The sequence below is a fragment of the Myotis brandtii genome, unplaced genomic scaffold (genome assembly GCF_000412655.1).
Source record: "Myotis brandtii unplaced genomic scaffold, ASM41265v1 scaffold920, whole genome shotgun sequence".
Taxonomy (NCBI): domain Eukaryota; kingdom Metazoa; phylum Chordata; class Mammalia; order Chiroptera; family Vespertilionidae; genus Myotis; species Myotis brandtii.
In genome coordinates this window covers 793429-811127 of record NW_005371792.1, presented here as the reverse complement: position 1 = coordinate 811127, position 17699 = coordinate 793429, and the positions used below count along the sequence as shown (strand labels likewise).

Below are 17699 nucleotides of genomic sequence, written 5' to 3'. Positions count from 1 at the left end.
CCTTCCTTCCTTCCTTCCTTCCTTCCTTCCTTCCTTCCCTTTTTTCCTAAACCAGCCACTGATTAGCTTAAGAGCATTTAAAGATCTATTTCTTTCATTTCTTCCTTTTGAGGGTAGACATGCCAAACCAATTTAACATTCTCACAAAATATTTAATTATGTTTACTGTTCTCCTATGGACCTTCAGCAGTTTTTCCATAAACTTTATTACCATGTTTCTCTTTTATTAGTGTAGATGTTTACTCTTCTCCTCTGGACCTTCAGCAGTTTTTCCATAAACTTTCCAATGTAGGGACTTAACTAGATCCAAGAATTTAAAAAGTGAGCTCCTTGTTGACCAGGAGGTCATGGTTCCGTTCCTGGTCAGGGCACATGCCTGGGTTGTGGGCTCGATCCCCAGCAAGGGGCATGCAGGAAGCAGCCTGTCAATGATTTTCATCACTGATGTTTCAATCTCTCTCTCTCTCCCTCTCCCTTCCTCTCTGAAATCAATAAAAATATATTTTTCAAAAAGAAGTGAGCTCCTGGCAGCACTTGATGGTGAAGAACAGCCAATCTGAGATGCTCTTAAGGAGGTTTTGCTCCTCTGGTCCTTTCATGAGGAAGCAAGCTGTTACCAAAATAAGTCTTCCAAAGAAAGAGGTAGCCCTGGCGTTTCCATCTCTGACCAAGCTTTAGGTTTATGATCTAAATGCAAAATAAATTATATTTGTCAAAACATTGTTTGATCAATAGTCTGGCTTGAAAAAAAATATAGTTTTTAGCATACCAGGAAAATATAGTGCCTGGCATAGCAAGCTGGCCTTTTAATGAAATATTTGTGGGTATGTTGGCCCATTAGAAAAAAAAACAACCAAAGAAACAATAAAAATTATATCCTTGATAATAAATAGCATTATCAGAACGACTGGCCCAGGAATTATGAAAGGGTAAGGAAGCAGTGTATAACTCATTTCATAATTGAAATGGGCATTTCTCCTTCATGATCTGTGGTGTTGTTTATGTGATTATGTGAGAGGCACGTGATACACCTCACATAGTGGTGAGTCCTAACAAGTGATGCAGCATCTCTAGCCCCTCCCTGAAGTTTTCCACTGGGTTCTCCTGGCTTTGACAGCTTCAGCATCCTCAGGGGAGTTGAAAAAAAAAGATAAAAGCAAATAGAATACTATGTCTTTTCTCTTCTTTTATGTAAGGCTATCTTCATGCAAAACAGTTCCCCAGGCATATTCTTCTCATATACAAAGAGGCCAAAGGGTTATAAGTCACTCCATATCTGGAGTTATAAGTCACTCCAAAGAGGCCAAGGGGTTATAAGTCACTCCATACTTTCTGCCACCTGGGATGACTTCGAGGTCTCAAGCACATCTTTGTATAGATCTGTTGGAGAAGTTGTAGGGGGAAAGCTTTCTGCAGTTCTCTGTGAGCTATAAGAGAGTCTGGTGGCTTGTACCCTAAGTAGGGTGAATACAGGGGTTCACCTTAAATAGTAATTGGAACTTTCTTCTCTAGGAAGACTTAGCCCCCCAAGAACCTGATTATCATGAAGTCCTGACACGGACTTAAAAGGCTTCATTTGAGGAGCTGGCCCACACTCTAGGCAAACTGCACTGGAAACTGCACACGACACCCTAAGGATAGATATCATGGGAAGCTTTTTATCCTTGACTTAGTAATAGAATGATGCCCACCAGCAGTTAATATCATTGCCATTTGGCTGGTGACCAGTTCACAGAGATAGTGCTTAATCTTTTTCTTGGGCATAGCTATCCAATAGTTGGAAAAATTGAAAACTTTTCCAAGAGAGTAAATGGAGGTTTATTAAATTTCTAATTAAAATGTTCCACTAAATTTATTTTTAGGATTACTTTTTTTTTTTTTTGTAAGCCAATAACCTAAATCCTAATAGGTCTTGGAACATCCTATATAATAAAAGCCTAATATGCTAAGTGTCTGGTCATTCATTCAACCAATCAAAGCATAATATGCTAATGATATGCTAAGGCCACTCAACTGCTCCCAGTGATGTGCACTGACCACCAGGGGGCAACAATCGACTGGTTGACCAGTTGCTATGACATGCATTGACCACCAGGAGGCAGACACTCCAACTGGTAGGTTAGCTTGCTGCTGGGGTTCGGCCGATCAGAACTAAGTGAGATGGGCCAGACACTCCCTGGAGCCCTTCTGCAGTCCCTCCCCAGCTGGCCAACCTCCTGTGTCCCTCCCTGGCCCTGATCGTGCACCTGTGGGGTCCCTCGGCCTACCCTGCATCCTCTCGAAATTCAGGACCCCTTGGGGGATGTTGGAGAGCCCGTTTTGGCCCAATCAAGCAGACCAGGCTGAGGGACCCCACTGGTGCATGAATTTGTGCACCAGGCCTCTAGTATTTAACTAAAACAGTTGCATTTTAGACTTCACAACACAGTAAATTCATTTTTTGTCTTTTAGCAGAATCTGACTCCCCATATAAATTTTATAGGCACTTTTATAATGGCTTTGGTGATAATTTTATACACTTTGTTTTTGCAACTTTATAAAAATTAAAATAACATATACTTCTTATAGAAAAAAATGAAAATATACTTAACCAAAAAAGAAAATAAAAATTATTCACAATTTTATTATCCAGAAATACCACTGTTAACAATTTTGTTGTGTGTCCTGCCATTCTTTTTCTTCTTATTTATACATCACCCTTAAACATTTTTGTTTACTTTTTAAATAAAATATAGATCATCCCATACCAATGCCTTTCTAACTTCTTTTTATTTGATAAGCATATTATGAACATTTTCTCATATTATTAGCCATTGTAGAACATATTTTTATTGCCTACAAAGGATTCCATTTTGTTATTTTAGTGTAGCAGTTTGGTTTCTTCTACTGTTTCTTCCATCTCCTTTACATTTATATGATACTAGAGGCCCAATGCCTGAAATTCATGCAAGAGGCTCGGCCCTTGCAGCCCCGGCTTCGTCTGGAAGGTCGTTCTGCAGTTTGGCCATCCAGTCTAATTACCATATTATGCTTTTATTATTATAGATAGATCCTATTCTTTTGTTCAAGTTAGCCTTTGGAAATTGTTATTTTTAACACAGGCTGTTCAAGATATTGGGGCCAGAGCAATTTGAACAAAGGGAAACTTGCTCAAGGTGTTGGTTCATATTCAGGGATGAATCACATCATTGAGGCTATTGGTTAACTACCCTAATTAATCTGAATGATCCTGGATCACCTTATGTTAGAACTGGAGGGAATTAGTGAATATTGCAGAAGAACCATCTTTTAGACATGCCACTAATAGGAAGTAATAGAAATATTCCTGCCTACTAGGAGCACATAATATTAATAGAAGATGATTGAATATAACTTTCTGGCTGTGAGTCCTCTTTATTTCTATAGCTTGAGTCATTTTGAGACTTTGAACAGTACCATGAAGTAGTAGGCACCAACATATTAAAAATAAAAGTCAGCATAAAACACAAATTCACCTGCCAGAGACATTGTAAGTTACTTCATAGTCTGTTGAGGTATTATTGGAGATAGGGTGTGCAATTAAGGAAACTTTATTTAGCAGGGGTCAAGAACAAACTTGTCATAAGGTGGAGTTTGGGGAAGGTTTAAATCAGAGGGTGTTGGAGAACCAAAAGCTTGTTCAGTGAACTGATGAGGCATCTTCTGGCAAGTTCAAAAAGTGTTGGGATTGGTCATCAGAGAGGACAGGTAGCCACACAACCAGGTCCTCAAGGGGACAGCAGTACCTAAAGGAAAGCAGAAGGAAGGAGAAAAGAATGTAAACAGGGAAGAAATAAAGTAGTGGCCAGAAGGGGCAGTGAGGATGGGCTGGAGATGATCCAGGCAAGCTGAGCGGCTGTCTACAGACGCAGGCGAGGGGAGTTGCCAGGACGTGTTCTTTCCCGTTGTCTACGGGAGAGACCATCTCTGGGTCCTGGTTATTTTAAAATGTGCTGATTTATTCAAAAATGTTTTTAAGTGCCTTGTGCTCAGGTAGTTGGAATATCAAATTTGCTAGAACAGGGCTTTCTGGAGTTGCTTGCAGTCATAGTAAGTGTGTCCTCACAGACTGGGCTTCCCTCCCAATGACGGGTTTGTAGCTACCTCAAATAACATAATGTGGGATTAGATAAATGAAGTAAACTGGTAAACCCAGACGTCTAATGGCTGATTTTCCTCTGGGCTTCTCTTTTCTTGCTGGTGGTGGCCGCTTCCTATTCTCTTCCAGAGTCCTAGCGGAAGGTGCTATCTTTTGTCTTTGACAGAATGTTGATCCAGGTGTGCCTGTATTTTTACTGCACGTTTCTGTGGCGCTGCCTGAAATTTGTCATGAGGAAGCTGACCGGAAGATGTGAACTGCAACGGATCTGTTACAATACCAAGCCTGGAGCTTCTAGAACCATGAAGATCGGTAAGCGTGAGACAGAGAAGTAAGCAGAATGTAGGCTTGGTGTGACTGAGGATGGCATAGCTCAGAACAGTAATTTTAAACCACTTGTAAAGGATAATTTTTAATCACTTTTAAAATTATCTCTTTTATAGAAACATCATTGAGAGGCTCAAAAAGTAAGGTAAGTAAAATTGTTTCTTTATTTTTCAGCAACTTTTCACTTGGAAGCTCAAATCCATCATCAAAAAGTAAAAATCTGAAGAAACAAAATATACCATTAACTATAAAAACTAATGAAAACTGAGAAGAGAGAATTGCCTTTACTTTTAACATGAAAGTAGCCACTGTATGTGAATTTTTAGGCAGATGTAAGGTGCACTTTTTACTTCACTGTCAAATTCATCCTTTTTTATACCTCTTCCAAAATCATAAAATAAAAATCACTTGAAAATAGGAGCAGCATTAACTCTCTGGTGTTAATATCCAAATCATTTAACTCTATGCTCAAGATTTTCCAAGAAAATCAAAGTCACTATTCCAGTGTTTATAGCACATAGTTAAGTATCCACATAAGAGAGAAAATTGGTTGTTTTTTTCCTCAAGATTCTTGAATATTATTATTTAACTAGAGGCCCGGTGCATGAAAATTCATGCACTGGAGGGGGGGGTTCCTCAGCCCAGCCTAACCCCTCTCACAGTCCAGGAGCCCTCAGGGGTGGGAGGCGACCCGGTGATCAGAGGAAGGCGCCCCCCCATCACACCTCTGCTGCTGCCACTGCTGGCAGCGCAAGCCTCGGCCAGCTCTGGTTACCTGAGCCTCGAGCAGCTCTGGGCGGCTGGGCAGCCGCCATCTGAGGCTTGCCTGCGCCTCGGGACAGCCCTATGCGGCTGGGGGGCTGAGGGCGGGTCCAGCCGCACCATGCGTCTGCCCCCCCCCCTCGGCTGAGCTGAAAGGACTGTGGGACTCCAGCGGGGCTGAGGGGACTTGGCACCGCCATCTTGTGGCTATGGGTGCCACCATCTTTGTGATGGTGTGATGGTCAATTTGCATATTTCATTTTTATTAGATAGGCCTAGAAGCCTGGTACACAAATTCGTGCATGGGTGGGGTCCCTCGGCCTGGCCGGCTATTGGGGGCCGATCGGGGCCACAGGAGTTTGGCCAGCGAGGAGGGGAGGGGCCGCGGAAGGTTGGCCAATTGCGGGAGGTTGCTGTGGGAGCGCACTGACCACCAGGGGGCAGCTTCTGCATTGAGCGTCTGCCCCCTGGTGGTCAGTGCACGTCATAGTGACCGGTTGTTCAGTCGTTCAGTTGCTTAGGCTTTTATATATATAGATTTTGGTGTCCTTAAGACTATATCCCCTTTGTACTTCTCTCAATTGTAGACATAGTGCCCAGTAACAATAGAAACCAGGTATGTTGAGAGAGAAAATGAAAATATAATATTTTAATAAGTAATTTAAAACAGTTGAAAATGGTAAAAAACAAACAAACAAACAAAAAAACCCCACAACTTACTATTTCTGTTTTATGGTATTACCTTAATCAGGAAAAGTATACTACCCCGATCGTGAAAATGTCAAATTCACTGGAATTCAACTACTAAATCAATTTTTTCTTTAATTTTAGTTTAGGTTAGTATCTTCATGGAGAAGCTTTAAACAAATACTTGAAGCTCCTAAGTCAGCGGTTCTCAACCTGTGGGTCGCGACCCCTTTGGCAGTCGAATGACCCTTTCACAGGGGTTGCCTAAGACCATCCTGCATATCAGATATTTACATTACGATTCATAACAGTAGCAACATTACAGTTATGAAGTAGCAATGAAAATAATTTTATGGTTGGGTAACAACATGAGGAATTGTATTTAAAGGGCCAGAAGGTTGAGAACCACTGCTAAGTAGACCCTAAATAAATCCTGCTTAAGCCACTGGTGTTCATGACAAGGGAAATGATTGAAACATGTTTTCTAGCTGTTGCAGACTTCAGTGAGTGTTCACCTTGATGCTATTGAAAAAACTATCGAAGACATCATGGAACTGAAAAAAATTAACCCTGATATAAATCCACAGTAAGAATTATGCTTATTATTTTGTAAATATAGAACACAAGTCATGGCTTCATATTCATTATTTCTATAGCATGCTTGCTTGCTTTCTCTATCTATCTATCTACTTACTAGTACCTATCTATCTCTTCACCTCCCCAACCCCCAATCATTTCTAATGTTTTGAATTTCAGATGAAGAATAAAGAAAAAGGTGCCATTTCCATATTTGTAAATAGCAGCAACCTTGTACTTTGTTGTGATTTATGCTTATGCTTTGAGATGCAATGAATGTAAGAAATATGATGGATGCTCTGGTATCAGCTGAAATAAAGGGGGCCCATTCATCAAGTCACTCCATGCAATGCCCGTGTTTTACGGTGCAGTCCAAGTTTAAATTGTAAATGTGCCTGAGCCAATTCTGCTCCGTCAGTTCATGACAGGCTGAAAATCCAGAGACAGTCCCTACCTGCTTGTCAAAAGGACAGGCATGAATACCTTGATTTTAGCCCAGTGAGTCCTGTAGAAGACTTCTGACCTTACAGTTTAAAACCAAGAGGGGGGGGGGGGGCATGTGTGGGAGGAAGAGATAGTTTTTGTAAGAAGACGTTCGAACTTTGTAATTTATTCATCTCATCTTGGAAGTATTAAAATGCATTCGGCAATGTACATGACATTTAAAATTAGCTTCACATATTCTACTGGGAACAGAAATTTTTCAGTGGAAAAAAAATGAGCTAAGGATATTGGGTAGAATAAATTCTGCGTGCAGATATATTTAGAGACAGTTTAGGCAGGTAACAATCAAGCTGTCTTTTAGATATGCATGAGAACTTCAGATGTTGTCCCTGAGAAAGGCTTTTCATTGCCAGCGACAGGGAGCTGTAGTCAAGGGAATTTCAGAGTGCACTTTGCATATGTCTGTCTCTTGGAGGGATTCTAAGTACCAGCTAATTGGGGCTCCTCACAAAACTCCCATTTCCACGTGGGCTCTGTACCATTCTTCTGCAGACACCAGCTAATTAGCTGCCTTTTTCTTATTCAGCCATTAAAGGTGGTTTAATTATGCAGTAAATGTCTTTTTGAAACCTTTTGACATATATTTTATATCTCTGGGAAGGTGATAATAAGACAATTTATTTTAAATTAAGTTGAACAAAAAAATGTAAGACTACCATTCGGCATGAGGGATATATTAGACCTATAATCACATTTAGAGGTCGGATTAGATTTAATAGCAAATCTTTTCTGTCTCTTCTATGAAAGATACATGTTTCACTCAAAAGCATTTCCTTGACATCTGTTCTTTTGATTTCCTTTAGAAAAAAAAACCTTATAGGTAGGAGATTGTGTTTTTACACCTCAATATGGATTTTGCTACTTTTTTTCCATAGATAGACATTGACAAAATGTGATTTTTAAAATTTAAATAATTTTCTGGAAAAAAATCAAGAAATAGAGAGGGCTAGGGGAAATATTTTATAATTTATCAAGTCATTACTACTATTAACCTCCCTTTGGTTTTTGTTTTGTTTTTGTTAATCCTCACTTTTTCCATTGATTTTTAGAAAGAGTGGAGGGGAGGGAGGGAGGAAGAGAGAGAAAGAGAGAAATATTGATGTGAGAGAGACACATAGATTGGTTGCCTCCTGCATAGTGCATGACTGGGGCCAAGGATCAAACCTCCAACTCAGGTACCTGCAGGAATCGAACCCATGACCTTTCAGCGCACAGGCCCATACTCTAACCATTTAGGCACACAGGCCAGGGCAACCTCACTTTCTTTTAATTATTTGTTTTAATTACATTTTTTCAAGTGCTGCTTAAGCTGCTGATAAGAATCACTACAGTAAAAATTGAATTGGCTTCTCTGGTGGCCTCTTCTTTAATTTCTCCCACTCTCTTCTTTCCCTCAAAATTAACTCTTTCAGTCCTGTGCTGGTTTCCTGGGTGCCCAGTGCCACTGTTCACTTTTCCTATATTAAGATATCTGATTTGGTTTTTTGGTCCTGTGGTAACAAGGGTCATTTAATTGAGTATTCAGTTTTATTTAAGTTTAGCATTCTGGGTTATCTTACATTGTCCTCTACATTTGGAGTAAGTATATAATTTTAAAACATAATTATCTATTGCCCCCAACTTTAGTCTTAACTTTCTATACATCTTATTCCCTTCCCCCCAAAAAAGGTAATGATAACACTGTCATCATGATTATAATGACCACCACAAGAACAAAAATGTTCAAATTTAGTGAGTGAATTAGGAGTAGGAGTATACCAAAGAGTAACTCTTGGGTTAAATCATAAGAAGTTGCCAACGTTCAACTATTTTAACCCAAAAGCTAAATGACTGTAAAGAATTTAACAGGAATAAGTCAACGTGAAATACCACTTTTAGATTTAAAATGCCATCAAATGAATGTAGGAGAATAATTTATGTGACAGTAGTTTATATGAAAAAAGAATCTTTGTGATTAGTTAGCCATCTGTTTAATAAGCTTGCAGTGTTTTGTGACTGCTTAAAGAGACCCTATTTTACCTCCTAGGTCAGTGGTCGTCAAACTGCGGCTCGAGAGCCACATGCGGCTCTTTGGCCCCTTGAGTGTGGCTCTTCCTAAGCCTTAGGAGTACCCTAATTAAGTTAATAACAATGTACCTACCTATATAGTTTAAGTTTAAAAAATTTGGCTCGCAAAAGAAATTTCAATCATTGTACTGTTGATATTTGGCTCTGTTGACTAATGAGTTTGCCGACCACTGTCCTAGGTTGTAGAAGAGAAAAGCAGCATTCAGATCACAGGAAGTAATGATTGTGTATCACGCTTGCCAGACTGTTTTCTGTTCCGGTGATATGTTGTCATGGGCTGTTAAACAGTGTACATTCAGAGAAGACTGAGCAAGATAGTAACACCTAAAACCATGTCACATGAGAAGGAATTAAAGGAACAGGGAATTTTTTTAAACACTGCAGGTATGACTAGAAGAAAGAATCACTATCTCAAAATAAATAGGCACGGTGGGGGAAAGGTGGAAATACATTTGCTCAGAGAACAGAGTCTGAACCACTTGGTAACAAGGAAAACAGATTTTGTTTCAGCCTAAAGAAAAGTGTTTCAGCAACTAGAGAAGTCAGGATGAAATGGCAAATCTTGTAAAATAGTGAGTTCTTACTCTTGGCATTGCCTATCTGTTAAGAATGCTCCCAAGCAGAGGTATTTTGAATTTTTTTTTCTACTCCTAAGCCGCTGAGAGCTATTTCTCCCTTTGAGTCTGTACACACACACACACACACACACACACACACACACACTTCTGAAGTGTTCTGATATACCCACCTAGTGGGGATTAAATGATCCCTAGGAACCCATTATCACCTATATGTTCTGCATCTCACTTGCAAATCACCTGCATCAAGAACTCCCTTGCCTTAGTCGGTTTGGCTCAGTGGACAGAGTGTCAGGCAGACTGAAGGGTTGTGGATTTGATTCCGGTCAACCTACCTCGGTTGTAGGCTCGATCCGCAGTAGAGGCAAGAACAGGAGACAACCAATCGATGTGTCTCTCTCAGATTGATGTTTCTCTCTCTGTCTCTCCACCTCCCTTCCACTCTCTCTAAAAATCAATGGGAAAATATTCTTGGGTGAGGATTAAGAACAAAAATCCCTTGTTTCGTAAGCCGCATTGTTGCAACATAGCTTAAGAAAAGGCCAGAATGCGAGGTAAGTTTTAGCCAAGTTCTACAACTGTCCATGCAGATGCAGTAAGAAACTGTGCTTCTATTAGACAGATGCTATTTGGGCAATTCCCTAGATATTAGAGAAATAGGACAAGTCCTGCTGTGATTACATCAAGTGAACAAATGCCAACGTATGTTATGCTTCTCTTCATGTGTGTTTCTTCCTTTTTGAACACCACAGGCTGGGAATCTCTCTCCAGGCTTGCCTCCTGCAGATCGTTGGCTACAGAAACCTTATTGCAGATGTGGAAAAGCTGCGCAGAGAGCCCTATGATTCTGATAACCCCCAACACGAGGAAATGCTTCTGAAGGTCAGTCCTCGAACACATCGCCGGCCCTCACTTAGGCCAGCTAATGTGTGCCAAGCGCCTGCTGTGTGATAGGCACTTTATCCTAAAAAGCATCTATATTCAGGAGTGAATTTAGAAAACATTTCAGATGAGTAGTTCTAAAGATTGATTTAAAATTTTTTATCTTGATTTCTTAACTTAAAATCCAGTGCTTTGGAGTAGCATCTTATTATGTTCCATAGTACACCATCAGATCATGTAAGAGTCTTAGGGTTTTGCTCTGACAGCCAGAAGTAATATTTATAATTGCATATTAGTCTCCCAGCAATTTTAACACACCAGATATAAACCTTTACCTCCTCTTCTAATAGTCTCCACGTTACATGAATAAATAATCATCATGAAGGCCTTGGGTAATTTCCCACGAGGGCTATTGCTGAAGCAGAAACCAACCTCATCTTCTTTGATGTCTACTAAAAGTCATAAATGAAAATCCCAGGACACTCTTTGATGATTGCTATTTCTCCCGTTGGCTTTCAACACAGTTAAACAATCTAAACTTGAGCTCAATGCGAAAGCCCACAGAAAACACCTTTGATGCTTTCTCAGATTACAGGAGAAAATTGGCTTTACACCTAAATTCTCACATGAATTTTCCAATGAAAAATTTACCTCCAACATCTGAACCAGCAAGAAGAGTAGCTTTACGAACCAGTTCAGTGACCAGGTCTTATTAATCTTTGAGCCCCTATGTCCAGAGCAGTGCCTAAAATTCAAAAGGGCAGTAGCAAAAGTGGAAAGAAATATTTGTTTAGCTGCCCTGACTTTATTTTATTTAAAAATGTCAATAAAAGATGTAATTTTAAAAGTGTATCTTGTTGCGGTTTTGTGTGAAAGGAGTAAGTACTTAAACAGATGACTCATTGGTCTCTACTAATTAGTGCCAGATATGATGTGAATCATTAAGCATTAAAGAAGCCACATTCTTAGCAATAGTTTTTCTCCTTTCCTTTCGCTTCTGTTTAATTTTAGCTAAGCCACTGACTGAGCTCAATCTCCTTTTATTGCCTTATTTTTTCCATTTCTGATAAAGGAAGTTGAGTTCAATAAAATGATTTCAAGGTGGGAAATAAGAGGTGAAGGTAAGAGAAATGGGGTGATATAATTAATACACCAGCCACAACCACCTGAACAATTCATTCGCGTGGCTGAGATGCCCACTGAACTAATGGAATTTGAGTACTTGCTATGTACCATCTTAGCTGATCTGTTGTCTGTGTGCTGGCACATAGTAGTCAGTATGGGTGAATGCGTGAATTATTGTAGTTCATTAGATACACGTCAAGAACTTTTGTGAGATGGCTTATCTGTGGTCCGGATTTCAGTATGTATGTGTTACCACTTTTTATTGCCACCATTATAAGATGTAAGGAAAGTGATGGTTGTTACCTTTACTTTAGAGGTGAGCAAACTACAATCATTTTAGTCCAGGTTCTGGTTCACACAGGGAGGACCGTCCACTATGGTGTTAGGCCCCTGGTCAGCAAACTGCAGCTCGCGAGCCACATGCGGCTTTTTGGCCCCTTGAGTGTGGCTCTTCCTAAGCCTTAGGAGTACCCTAATTAAGTTAATAACAATGTACCTACCTATATAGTTTAAGTTTAAAAAATTTGGCTCTCAAAAGAAATTTCAATCGTTGTACTGTTGATATTTGGCTCTGTTGACTAATGAGTTTGCCAACCACTGTGTTAGGCAATTTGAGGAGAGGCATCCTTTCTACTCTTAAGTGGCTTGCAATCTAATTAGAGACATACTGTGCATTTACAAAAATCACTGCATCTTACTGTAGAGCTCCCCGCAAATACCTCTCCAGTGTTTTCTTTTTTTTTAACTTTTTTTTTTTTTGCTTAAAGTATTACAAAGGGTATTACATATGTGTCCTTTTTCCATAGCTGCAGCGATCCTGAGAAAGAACAAAGTAGGTGGGATCTCAATGCCAGATATCAAGCTGTATTACAAAGCCACTGTTCTCAAAACTGCCTGGTACTGGCACAAGAACAGACATATAGATCAGTGGAATAGAATAGAGAGTCCAGAAATTAGCCCGAACCAATATGCTCAATTAATATTTGACAAAGGAGGCAAGAACATACAATGGAGCCAAGGTAGTCTCTTCAATAAATGGTGTTGGGAAAATTGGACAGATATATGCAAGAAAATGAAACTAGACCACCAACTTACACCATACACAAGAATAAACTCAAAATGGATAAAGGACTTAAATGTACGACAGGAAACCATAAAAATTCTAGAAGAATCCAAAGGCAACAAAATCTCAGACATATGCCAAAGCAATTTCTTCACTGATACAGCTCCTAGGGCAGTTGAAACTAAAGAGAAAATGAACAAATGGGACTACATCAAAATAAAAAGTTTCTGCACAGCAAAAGAAACCATCAACAAAACAACAAGAAAGCCCACTACATGGGAGAACATATTTGCCAACATTATATCTGATAAGGGCCTAATCTCCAAAATTTATAGGGAACTCATACAACTTAACAAAAAGAAGATAAACAATCCAATCAAAAAATGGGCAAAGGATCTAAATAGACACCTTTCAAAAGAGGACATTCAGAAAGCCAAGAGACATATGAAAACATGCTCAAAGTCACTAATCATCCGGGAGATGCAAATCAAAACAACAATGAGGTACCATCTCACACCTGTCAGACTGGCTCTCCAGTGTTTTCCATGCCCACGGCCTTATTCTAGCCATTATCTCCAATTGGGCCAGTAACACTTCCTCTCTCCTGTCTCCTTAAATACTGTTGGAGGGATTACCTAGTCATGTCATTCTCTAGGTTAAAAACGTCAGGTTCCCTGGGTCTAACTGTAGAAAGCCCATGCACCTTAGCATGCATTTGGGACCCTTTCTGATTTATTTCTTCAAGCTGTCTTTCCTGTATCCGTCATAGACAGCACATTTCCACCATGCTCTGCCACTCACCCTGGCCCAGATGGTTGTGCCATCCCCTGTGCCCACGTATGTGCTCATGCTGTTCCCTCTGTTACCCATTATTTTTACAGCAGCAGAAGTTGCTTATTTTTTTAAGACCTTATTTATTGAATTTAGACATCTTTTCTATCCTCCCCAAGCAAACTTAGGAATGGGGTCTCTATTTCCCTCTTCAGTTTATTCAAATTGCAAGTATGATAGTAACAAAATCAGTAATAATAAAACATACATTGAATGTTTAGTTTGTGCCAGTCATGTAGGTAAATGTCACAGTAACCTTTTGGTGAGATATAGGTATTTTCCCCATTTTTCAGGTGAGGAAACTGAGGCTGGGCAGTTAGGTGACTGCCCAGCTCACACAGTTAGAAAGGGCTCTACACTACGGCACTACCACTCAAGGTGGACACCATGTCTTGTTCCCATTTGTATTTCCAGAGACTGGCCCATGGTTTGTGTTTAACTGACTGAGCTTAGGGTTCTTCATCTTTTAAAATGGGTAATAATACCCTTCTTACCTACTTTATAAAATTGTTTGGAGCAAGGGTCAGCAAATCTGGCCAGCCACCCATTTTTGTAAATAAAGTTCTGTTGGAACACATCCATTCATTCACTTATGTATTGTCCGTGGCCACTTTTGTACGACAGTGGCAAAATTAAGTAGATGTAGCAGTGACCATGTGGCCTCCAAAGACTAAAGAATTTACTCTCTGGCCCTTTATAGACAAACTTTGCTGACTCCTAGTTTAGGAGTTTTAATATATTGCTATTTTGTGTAAGTGCTTCGATTTTTAAACATAGAAGACCATTATCACTGTTTCTACTTAAAGAATAAAAAGAAAAATCTGGATTTTATGATCATTTAAACATAGGCTGGAGTGAAACTGAATAATATCACTTTATACTAGTATTCATGTAGTACTGTCCATGTGAATTATTCACATGGACATTTTTATTAAACATTTTAAACCAAATTAATAATAAAGGCAAAGTTTTAGGGGGATTCATGACTTAATAGAAAAAATATAACCCCGAATTAAAAGATGCTGTCCTAATGGGAAGAGGGAGTCTCACGGTGGAAAGCTGCTTTTGAATGAATGGCCTTGCCCTGCAGCAGACCTGAGACGAGGCAGACGTGTTCAAATACGCTTGCAGTAAAGGCTCTGTGCAGAGAACAGAATTAAACGGAACATGGGCCTTGATGGGTAATAGTCTGATGCAGCATGCAGTTTCCACATGGTAGCTTGTCACCTGCCACTGGAATCACCCTTTTTTTAGCTCTTGGTCTGGTATGGTAGCTTGTCACCTGCCACTGGAATCACCCTTTTTAGCTCTGGTCTGGGCTCCTTCACTTGGCAAGTGGCTTTGTAATAACTCCACTCCCAGGAGCACAGTCCCAGGTCCCGACCAGAGGCCCCGACCACACCACCTCAGTTCAGATTTCCAGTCGGCTTCCAACGTGAAAGAAATAACCTCATTCCCTCAGGGGCACCCTGCCTCTGACCCTCAATTTTTTCAGGGATGAGCCTATCTATCAGAGGAGAATGCAGTAATTCAAGCATTCTTACAGGAAATATACACATGGTGGCACTCATGTAAGTATTTTAGCATAATCAACTTTCATTTACCAAAAAAGTGAGCCTGATTAAAGCAGAAAGGATTAAGAACTTAATTTAGAACACTTTTTAGCCATTCGTCTTATCTATCTTGATACATGAAATTATTAAAATGGAATTTCTTTTTAAAGCATTTTATTATTTAAACGTTTACTCCTCCAAACTAAGTATTCCGCCAATGAATGAAGTTTATGACTTAAAATGCTTGCTTTTGTTCTTTTATTTCACTCACTTGATGAAACCAGGTACATTTAAACAGTGTAGGGCCCTGAGATCACATCAAATAATTGTCCACATGAATGTGATGAGCTTTACAGTCTGTTTCCTTTTGTTTGTATTTATTTTTCATTGTGGCAGTAATGGTTCCTAAAGGCATTTTTAAAAGAGAACTTCTCTCTCATTTTTCGGTATTCTTGTGGTGAACGCAGAAACATTTTCTGTTTTGATGAATGCAGAGCACTGGCAAGTTCTTATATGGATAAAATAAAAAGAGATTTCTTATACCCATGTTTCATATTTTGCTTTCAAGGATGATATATTTACTTTCTTTCCTCTGAAAATTTTCTCTCACTCTTTAGAGTAAAATTACCTGTAGTGCCACTAAGATAAAATATTGTATCATTTGAATTACACATAATTATTGATTAGTGCCTAAAATAACTTTGATGGATTACAACTCTTTTATTGGTATTTCCTGTGATTGAGCATTGTTTTATACTGTGTTAGATATGTGACAGGCCCTAGCTGGTTTGGCTCAGTGGATACAGCATCGGCCTATGGACTGAAGGTCCCAGGTTCGATTCCAGCCAAGGGCACATACCCATGTTGTGGGTTTGATCCCCAGTGCGGAGCCTGCAGGAGGCAGCCAATCAGTGATTCTCTCTCTTCATTGATGTTTCTATTTCTCTCTCCTTCTCCCTTCCTCTCTGAAATCAATAAAAATATATTTTTAAAAAGATATGTGACAATTTACTATAAAGCAAGGAGTTTGTGTATTCCTGTTGTGCTAAAACTTTAAAATCTGGAGAGAGACCAAGATGGCGGCATAGGTAAACACCGCAGACTGCTGCCGCAAACAAACTTCAAAAAAATACAACTAAAAGACGGAACGGACATCACCCAGAACCACAGGAAGGCTGGCTGAGGAGAGACTCTTCAACTAGAAGGAAAAATAACAGCACACCGTCTATCAGAGGAGAATGCAGTAATTCAAGCATTCTTACAGGAAATATACACATGGTGGCACTCATGTAAGTATTTTAGCATAATCAACTTTCATTTACCAAAAAAGTGAGCCTGATTAAAGCAGAAAGGATTAAGAACTTAATTTAGAACACTTTTTAGCCATTCGTCTTATCTATCTTGATACATGAAATTATTAAAATGGAATTTCTTTTTAAAGCATTTTATTATTTAAACGTTTACTCCTCCAAACTAAGTATTCCGCCAATGAATGAAGTTTATGACTTAAAATGCTTGCTTTTGTTCTTTTATTTCACTCACTTGATGAAACCAGGTACATTTAAACAGTGTAGGGCCCTGAGATCACATCAAATAATTGTCCACATGAATGTGATGAGCTTTACAGTCTGTTTCCTTTTGTTTGTATTTATTTTTCATTGTGGCAGTAATGGTTCCTAAAGGCATTTTTAAAAGAGAACTTCTCTCTCATTTTTCGGTATTCTTGTGGTGAACGCAGAAACATTTTCTGTTTTGATGAATGCAGAGCACTGGCAAGTTCTTATATGGATAAAATAAAAAGAGATTTCTTATACCCATGTTTCATATTTTGCTTTCAAGGATGATATATTTACTTTCTTTCCTCTGAAAATTTTCTCTCACTCTTTAGAGTAAAATTACCTGTAGTGCCACTAAGATAAAATATTGTATCATTTGAATTACACATAATTATTGATTAGTGCCTAAAATAACTTTGATGGATTACAACTCTTTTATTGGTATTTCCTGTGATTGAGCATTGTTTTATACTGTGTTAGATATGTGACAGGCCCTAGCTGGTTTGGCTCAGTGGATACAGCATCGGCCTATGGACTGAAGGTCCCAGGTTCGATTCCAGCCAAGGGCACATACCCATGTTGTGGGTTTGATCCCCAGTGCGGAGCCTGCAGGAGGCAGCCAATCAGTGATTCTCTCTCTTCATTGATGTTTCTATTTCTCTCTCCTTCTCCCTTCCTCTCTGAAATCAATAAAAATATATTTTTAAAAAGATATGTGACAATTTACTATAAAGCAAGGAGTTTGTGTATTCCTGTTGTGCTAAAACTTTAAAATCTATATAACATAGAATAAGCAATTTAGAAATTGAATCATGTTGAAATAGTAATAAGGAAATTTAATATTAGTATCTGTCTTTATAATGAAGATATAAAATATTAATATTGTTACAAGTAAATTTGCTTACATGCTTCTCTCTATTTATTAGAAAAAACTAATAAAGCATTATATATTTATACTAGAGGCCTGGTGCACAAAACTTTGTGCACTCAGGGGGGTCCCTCAGCCCAGCCTATGCCCTCTTGCAGTCTGGGACCCCTCGGAGGATGTCCACCTGCTGGCTTAGGCTCGCT

The 17699-nt window shown here is 39.2% G+C and overlaps 1 protein-coding gene across 2 annotated transcripts in view; it reads left to right on the top strand.

Annotated features, from left to right (window-relative positions):
- ELMOD1 (ELMO/CED-12 domain containing 1) overlaps window positions 1-17699 on the top strand; it is a 52775-nt gene that overhangs the window by 13193 nt on the left and 21883 nt on the right. For both annotated transcript variants that reach the window (XM_005885660.2, XM_005885659.2), the window contains exons 2-5: window positions 4284-4429; window positions 4561-4589; window positions 6382-6479; window positions 10371-10500. In XM_005885660.2, the coding sequence (XP_005885722.1) occupies window positions 4284-4429; window positions 4561-4589; window positions 6382-6479; window positions 10371-10500 (403 nt within the window). The remainder of the gene's footprint in view (window positions 1-4283; window positions 4430-4560; window positions 4590-6381; window positions 6480-10370; window positions 10501-17699) is intronic.